The sequence below is a fragment of the Daucus carota genome, chromosome 4 (assembly GCF_001625215.2).
Source record: "Daucus carota subsp. sativus chromosome 4, DH1 v3.0, whole genome shotgun sequence".
In the NCBI taxonomy this organism is placed as follows: domain Eukaryota; kingdom Viridiplantae; phylum Streptophyta; class Magnoliopsida; order Apiales; family Apiaceae; genus Daucus; species Daucus carota.
The window spans coordinates 24,103,215-24,111,587 of NC_030384.2; the positions used below are offsets into that span (position 1 = coordinate 24,103,215).

At 37.8% G+C, this 8,373-nt stretch overlaps 1 protein-coding gene and 1 long non-coding RNA gene across 2 annotated transcripts; both read right to left on the reverse strand.

The window, feature by feature from the left end:
* Positions 1-636: 636 nt before the first annotated feature.
* LOC108218370 (uncharacterized) lies at positions 637-1,916 on the reverse strand. The gene is made up of 3 exons (XR_001806373.2): positions 1,769-1,916; positions 1,573-1,655; positions 637-717 (listed from the first exon to the last, which is right to left on the reverse strand). It is a non-coding gene; the product is annotated as an uncharacterized LOC108218370 (long non-coding RNA).
* Positions 1,917-6,111: 4,195 nt separating this feature from the next.
* On the reverse strand, positions 6,112-7,980 carry LOC108217058 (uncharacterized). The gene is made up of 4 exons (XM_017389909.1): positions 7,782-7,980; positions 7,051-7,658; positions 6,673-6,972; positions 6,112-6,471 (listed from the first exon to the last, which is right to left on the reverse strand). Exons 1-4 carry the CDS (start codon positions 7,978-7,980, stop codon positions 6,112-6,114), a joined length of 1,467 nt encoding a protein of 488 aa, XP_017245398.1.
* Between the last annotated feature and the right edge of the window lie 393 nt (positions 7,981-8,373).

Below are 8,373 nucleotides of genomic sequence, written 5' to 3' on the forward strand. Positions count from 1 at the left end.
TGAGTTGGCAGTTTGATTGGGTGGCCATGCTATGTGGATTTGTATTATCTGCTTAATGTTGAGGTGCATGAGCATTACTTGAATTTGGTGACAGTAATTCTTAACATTTGTAATTTTCCTGTTAGCATCGTAGGTGAAAGTGATTGTTTGCATTATTCTTCTTTGATTTTTGTTTATGGATATGCAATTAATTTTGCTCAACAAAGTGTGGGTACCAAAGAAAACTTGATCCATTATGCAGACAGGGCAAGAAAGTATGAAACGAACCTGGTGGATTATGTACAGTGGATGTCTAATACACAAGAGTTCGAGGATAGAGCCCTGCTATCAGAAGTGGACAAGTAAGCTGGCCCGTTAGTTACTTTAGAGATGACAGCAAAGGTTATACAACGGGATATGGCAAGAAAATGGAATGTCATCATGGACTTAAATGGAAGCATCGTTCTGGTTAAAGATTCAATGCGTAGATTTCCTTATCAGACAGTTCTTAGAGCCTTTATAAAATCATTGGTTTACTTCCTTATATAAACCAAAATTTTGTTACCCTAGATTTATCACAGTTCTAATAAATCTATGTAACAATCAAAACAAACATATATTTTCACAGTATTAAAATATATATATTTATTCACAACACAACATATTTCAAAAGTTTAAGGTTCGAAAACTTGCCTGTAGTCTTGGGGTGGGTGCGAGATTGCAAATAGGTCCGGTGATCTATATCATAAGTATAGAACGTTCATTAGTAACCTATTCGTCTTAATCGTCGCCTAATACTTACGCATTTTTGTAAATATATCCAAGACCTGAGTACTTCACTTATTGGTTCATTATATGCTAATGATGTCGTTAATCATTTCCTTGAAAGTTTGGTCCATAATTAATCCCAAATTCAAAACGAATAATCAATCGTTAAGGAATCGTCTTTTACTAATCCCCTTAAGCGTTTCTTACTCGCGCGCTCTCCGCTCAATCATTTTTCATAATTCGAAAAATTAAGATTTTTATACAATTACTTTTTGTAGCCCTTCATAACTGATTAAAGTATTTATCAAGATTTTATCATATTTTTAAACCTTGTAAAAGTCATCCATTTTGTTGTTTGAAATGAAACCATTTTGTTCTTTTTGTTTTCGCGACCGCTTTCGCTAAAATATTTGTTTCTCCTAAACCGTAAATGATTTCAACGCGATTCTCACGCTCACGTGATCTATGAAACAAGATCTAACTGATTATGGTCAGTGGTGCATATATTTTCACAATTTATATTTCGGACCATTCAAGCAAACATAACCTACGTATGATCGGACGTTACGACGGCTATAAACGGAACGTTTACCGGATTTTAATTTCGTTAAATCCATTTTAATCAACCCAAACAATATCAATCTCATCCATGACTATTCTACATAAATATTTTCTGCCTAGATTATTACCGACATTCATCAAGATCATTTGGCCACAAATATTACATACATGAACTCCAAATCCACTCATTTATACTAATCCCTCATCATCTCACTTAATAACATAATCCACTTAATTAAGCAAAGAGGTTAAGAGATTTTATACCTTGTTGAAGCTTGGTAAGGGTGCTAGGGTCACTGAGAACCTTCATTTGAGCTTGGTTGATCCTTAATAAGCTTGATCTTGAACTTATAAACCAAGAACACAAAACTAATATTACTATTCATAATATTCATGTTCATCTTCATGAATTTATTCCTATGGATTGAACCATTGGATGGTGATGAAATTAAATACATACCTTAGTGATGATCCTAGGAAGCTCTATGATTTATCCTTGAATTGTTCTTGGAGTGGAGCTAGGTGAAATGATTTTTCTTTCTTCCTTGTTTTAGCTTGGGCCGAGAGCTTTTGGTCTTGGTGGGGGGAGTATTTTGCTCTCTTTTCTTTTCTTGGATACTTGTTTTAATTGATATGTAATGATATGTATATTATGTATATCACCCAATGTATCTTGCTCGGTCAATTGACTAATCAACTTGGTTGATTAACTTTATTAAAGATAGAAAACATGGATGCATGTTTCCTCCCTAATCTAGGGAACTTGGTTCCTTAACTAAGTTGCTAATCTAGTTCCTTTTCTACTCATCTAGTTACTTGCATGGATGAGCCTTGTTGGTTGATTAATGGTTAATTAACCTCCTTTAATTAATCTCGAACAATTACACGTTATTTGATTAATTTCCAAAAGCGATACCTCTTTGTAATTTGCTTCGAATTCACTTAATCATTCAAGTATAATTCACTTTATTTTTCTTTAGGACTTTTTAAATAAAAACCCTACTTTATTATATATAAAATTTCGTACGCTTGACGATTCAATAAATACGGAGTCGATATTACAATTGTGATTTGAAAGAAACTAACTGCATTTACATACACTTATTTATTGTGTACATTAGCATTCTCGCTTCTATAGCTCGACATCCCTACTTATACATAGTGTGGTCGATTTATATTCTCCCATATTGTCAAAACACTATTCATCAAGTCGTTTTAAAAATACCAAAAATTCGGGTTCTTACAGATTTCTTATGGTTGGGTTGTGCCATTTCAATAGTTGTTGAAAGATGGCCAACAATTATACATCTATAAACTATATTTTGAAATGTTTATGAATGAGTTTCTTATTAGTTTCATCACCTATTTATAGGTACTGTGATGTGAGCTTGCTCCTCTCCAATTGACTCCCAACTCATATAGATTGGCAATCTATACTTATATCCTTTACGCTAGTAAATTTATTGAACCTTTAACTGCAAAGGAGCTTGGTTTTTTCTTTAAGCTAAAAGACACAGGAAGGAGTTCTGGATGTTTTTAGTTGTCTGCATGGCCTTGTCACCAGGGTCAATGTATAAAAAATGTAAAACAAAACTTTGAGCAATGGCCAGAGAAATTATTATATTGTTATGATTGTCCTGAGGTTAGAAATAAATTCAACTATCGTCCTAGGATCCCAAAACAAACTCCTTTATCTGGTAACCGCCTCCTTAGAGCTCGGGAGATTTTAAAATTGTCATCTTCCATAAGAGACTGCTTGATTTTGATGACCCCAGAGAGTCTGATTCCTTTGGGATTCCTTCCCTCAGAATCGGGTATGACCATATTGTGGTTCTTACGAATTATCTTCGTAATTATGATTATTTTCCTTCATGAATATTTCTTTAACCTTGATTTGCTTGTTTTATGCAGGCATGACTCCTAAGGTTCCATCTTTTGTGAAAAGGTCAAAGAACGTGGATGAACTCTTCAAAATTAAGGATGATACTACTGAAGCTCCCATTGCTGCCACTCCAATAACTCAAGTTTCTACTCCAGCTTCTGTTCAGAATCAACCATCCAACTCTTCAAAACGTAAACTTGCTCAAACTACTCTCGACTTATCCGTAAGCTCTCAAACCAGAGCTATAAGAAAAGGCAAAGCTGTGAAAGTTGATCCGGTTGTGGCTCAAAATCAATTTAAGGATTTGATTGATACCCATATTCCTAGGGAAACTGTGGTTGGTTGGGGAAAGATGGACTCTGTTGAAGCTCTTGAGGCTTTGAGATTCTCTGCAGCTCAAAATGCCTTCTTTACCCTTAGATTTTGCGATGACCTAGCTGGGAAGACTCAATACAACCTCCGATTACAGGGAGAAGTCAATAAGCTTAAGAAAGAATTGACTGCTATAGAGGAAAAGGTTAATACTACAACAGCAGTTGTGAGGAGAATGAGGTTCGTTGAGGCCTCTCTGAAAAAAGACAAGGATGAGCTTCAGGAACAGATTAAAAACTTGAAAGATGAAAAGATTTCCCAGCTAGAGAAGATCCAAGAACTTGAGGTCCAGGTTGATGCCCTTAATACTGCTGCTAGTACTGTTAAATCTTCCATGCTGGCCGTTGAGAAAGCTCGTTATGATGAAGGCTATAATGAAGGAATTCGTGATTATATGCGCTCAACCTAGGAGAAGCTTCATGATATAGATTGGTCCATTCTTGGTGAGGATGTTGTGGGTATGATCAAGGATTTTGAAGCTAAAGCTGCTGTAGATGCACCTGTTCCTCCCACTACTGTGGTTGAGAGGTCACAGGACATGTTCCTGTGACTGCGGAAGCTACCGCCCCTGTTCCCCAAGAAGTTCATCTAGCCATTCCTCCTATTGCTCAATAAAAGGATGTCTCCACCAAGCTTCCAGAAGCTTAAACTCTTTTTAAATCAATCTTTTTCATCTTCTAATAACTTTGAATGAGGTCGCGGTCCCCTCGTAGTGCCTCGCATGATGTATGGTTAACTTGGTTTCAGTGGCCTTCGTGCCCTTAACTCTTTATGTTGGTTTTCCAGGGTTTTCCTTCCCCGTAACTCTTTAAAGTTTCCAATGATTATCACTTGCTTTTGCTATATATCATAACTCATCTAAACCTACTTGTTCTTTTCCTGAAACTTCTATATTCCAAGGTAAATACACAGCTTCCATACTCATGCATTCAAGCTTACGTGAGCTAACTCTTTGTAAGAAACATAATGCACTTATATTTTCACTTGTATCCCTTATTCAGAAACTTAAATCAAGTCCTAATAAATTAATCACCACTTACCTGTAGCTTAGGAAACTCATTTTTCATTCCTATTCCAAATAATGCCTTCAAAACTTTAAATGAAGCTAATCTTTGGTTTTATGACTGTTGATTTTTTTAATAAACTAACCAGGTTCCTTCCTAACACTTGTAGATAAAAAAAAATTGTTAACCCTGCAAAAACAAAACAAGAAACATAAAACAAAAATAATTAATGTTAGTAAACTAATCCTGTTAAGTACAGGCCAACTCTAGGAAAGATCACCAGCTAGGTTTTCAATCCTAACAAATCCAGGTCCCAACATTCCAATCTCGGTTCCATGTTGTTTCCTCTTCCCTCGAGGCAAAATCTAGAAACCTGTGTGGCAATCTTGGAGTCCACACAGACTCCTCATCTTTATGCACCTGTCTTGGCTTTGCATAAAGGGGAAACTTATTGCCTCTACAAGGGATGATATACCCAACTAGGCTTCATATCATTTCCTTCTTCTTCACGTATCAGGCTAGACAACTTACTAAAGGATTTCTAAGGAACCGAGTCCCTTCTTCCCATGTTCTAGTTGGCGGCTCCACACGAGGGAGAGCTTATTAGGCTTCTCTTTAAGAACATATGTGCCAATCCAGGTTCCACACACATTCCCACTTCCTCACGTGCCAGTTGGCGGCTCCACGGAGGGGTGAGACATATAGTCTCAGGGAATCGCTGTGCCTATCCAGGCTTCACAACTTCTCCCTCTTCCTCATATGCCTATCTAGGTTCCATATAAGGGCTTTGGACATATAGTCCAAAGTTCTTGTATGCCTGTCTAGGTTCCACACAGGTTCGTTCTTCTCTATGTGCCTGTCTTGGCTCCACATAAAGGTAAACAATGCTAGGAAGCTTAGTTCATTTAAGATGCCTTTCATCAGGACTTATGATGCCAATTCACAGGGCTTATTAATCAAGTACTCAAGAAATCTGAGGTTTTGAATCAAATCACCATGCCCAGGAAGTTGTCTGAGGCTTTTATCAAACTTGCTCAGGAAGCTGCCTGAGGCTTTTAATTAATCAATCAACACAATCTACTTGCATATTCAAATATCACAATTTGCATAATCAATCATCATAATCTGCTTAATCAATCATCATAATCTGCTTAATCTAGCTGCATGCTTATCAAACCCTCTTAACAGGTTCCTGCTTTCACATAGCAAGCGTTTTAAATAAACACTCAAAATTTTTCAAATTAGCATATAAAACTGCTAAGTAGATATACTACCCCCCAGTTCTTTTGGGTAATTATTGTTACGTAAAAGAACTATTAACAAATCAACAATTCACAGCTAACGAAATCAACTTAGAGCAATCATTGCTCAATATCAAATATGTCTTGCAAATATGGAGGTTCACATCAGGTACCCCCGAATACATGCAATAATCCAACACTGAAAATAAAAAAATAGTTCTGAGCAGCTACAACTAATAAGCTGCCTTTATACTTGGACGAAAGAGCCTTACTTTTCCTAATAAAAACATAGTAAAAAGAGAGTTTACTGATAATACTTCTTGAGATGCTCCGCATTCCAAGCTTTCGGAATGAGATTCCCATCCATATCCATCAAATGATAAGTACCTTCCCAAATAGCTGACTTAATCTGGTAAGGACCTTCCCAATTTGCTCCAAAAGCTCCATGTGCCAGAACTTTGGTATTTGGAATAACTTTCCTCAACACCAAATCTCCAACTTTAAAAGGTCTCGCTTTCACCTTGTTGTTGTAGTACCTTCGCACTCTCTGCTGATATGATGCCAACTTCATCTGAGAATCTGCTCTCAACTCTTCAATCATATCCAAATAAAGTATGGTTGACTTCGTTGTTGCTAGGTTCGTAGTACTTTCGTCTGAGGGAACCTGTTCCAACTTCAACAGGAACCATAGCTTCACAACCATATGTGAGGGAGAAAGGAGACTCACCAGTTGTAGTTCTAGGTGTGGTGTTGTATGACCACAAAACTCCAGGAAGCTCTTCTGGCCAACTTCCCTTCTTATCTTCTAGCCTTGTCTTCAACGTGTGCTTAATAATCTTGTTCACAGCTTCAGTCTGTCCATTACTCTGTGGATAATATACTGCAGAGAACGTTTTTGGATTCCAAACTGCTCACACAATCCTCTCAACTCCTTGCTATCGAACTGCTTCCCATTATCTGCGATCAGTTTCATGGGAATTCCAAACCTGCAAACAATAGCTCGAAAAACAAACTCAGTTATTTTGGAAGCCGTAATCTTAGCAAGTGGTTCTGCTTCTGCCCACTTAGTAAAATAATCAACTGCAACCACTGCATATTTAACTCCGCCTTTTCCTGTAGGAAGCTCCCCATTGAGGTCTATCCCCCAAACAGCTTGCACAAACTTCTGACAATTACCACATGCTTGCACAAACTTTAATGCATCTGCTTTAAGAGTCGGTCAAAAGTATCCTTGTCGAAGGACCTTCATAGCCAAAGAGCTACCACCTGAGTGATTCCCGCACACTCCTTCATGTATCTCTTCCAGGATATACTTGCAGTGTTCACCAGCTACACACTTCAACAATGGTTGATTGAATCCTCGCATATACAGGATCCTATCATAAATCACATATTTTGCTGCACGATACTTCAGCTTCCTAGTTTCATTTTGATCAGGAGGCAAATCCCCCCTATCCAAATAGCTGTAAATTGGTGTCATCCATGAATCCTCCACAGGGAACTCAATCTCCATCACCTCTTCTTTGAACACACTAGGTTGTTCTTGAATCTGGAGTGGGATTACACCTAACAATGTTGACTCCCTCTGTGAGCCCAACTTAGCTAACGCATCTGCATTCGTATTCTTCCCCCTAGGAATCTGATCCAACTTCACTTCTCTGAACTTTGCAAGCAACTCTTGCGTATGCCTCAAGTACAAATTTGTTGTTGGACGTCTTGCTTGGAATCCACCACGAATCTGCCAAACTACAAGCATCGAGTCACTAAACACCCTGATATTCTCAACCTTCATCTCCAAAGCCAACTTGAGACCTGCAATAAGTGCTTCATACTCCGCATCATTGTTAGTAGCTTTAAAAGCAAAGTGAATGGAATTATGAAGTCGATGCTCTTCTGGGCTAACAAGTTCTATGCCGGCTCCAGCTCAATTGTTATCAACTGCTCCATCTACATAGAGTGTCCAGCACGGTGAACAATTATCATCCTCCACCTGCTCTTTCAAAGATTGTTTAGGTTCCTCTTGACCAGTAACCTCCATGCGAGGTGGAAACTCAATCAGAAAATCTGCTAAATCTTGAGTTTTAATTGTTGTCTTCGGCTTGTACTCGATATCAAACTGGCCCAGCTCCACAGCCCATTTCAGCATTCTTCCTGAAGTTTCTGGCATGTGCATCACTTGCCTAAATGGTTATGAGGTTCTTACTTCAACCTTGTGGGATTGGAAATATGGTCTCAGCTTCCTAGAAGCCAGAATCAAAACATAAACCAATTTTTCCATTCCTGTATATCTCGTTTCTGCATCAAGTAACCTCTTACTGACATAATAGATTGGGCTCTGTTGTCCACCTTCCTCTCTAACCAGAACTGCACTCAAGGAATACTCGGACACTGCCAGGTAAAGAAACAAAGTTTCTCCATCCACATGTTTCCTTTTTAGATTATAATATATGATATGATCTTGATCATCTATTTAAAAAAAAAAACAGATTTAACGGTTGAGATTACTTTGGCGGTACAGGGACCAAAATTATGGATAAGATCCCTCTTAAGCTTATTATATATAAGA

What these genes read in the sequence shown, in the direction of transcription:
- LOC108217058 (XM_017389909.1), bottom strand. Translation starts at nt 7,980, where the DNA reads ATGCACATGCCAGAAACTTCAGGAAGAATGCTGAAATGGGCTGTGGAG. An exon ending in GCAGGTGGAGGATGATAATT is followed by an intron (nt 7,659 to 7,781) that starts GTTCACCGTGCT and finishes TTGCTTTTAAAG; the next exon opens with CTACTAACAATGATGCGGAG. An exon ending in TGCAGTATATTATCCACAGA is followed by an intron (nt 6,472 to 6,672) that starts GTAATGGACAGA and finishes AAGTTGGAACAG; the next exon opens with GTTCCCTCAGACGAAAGTAC.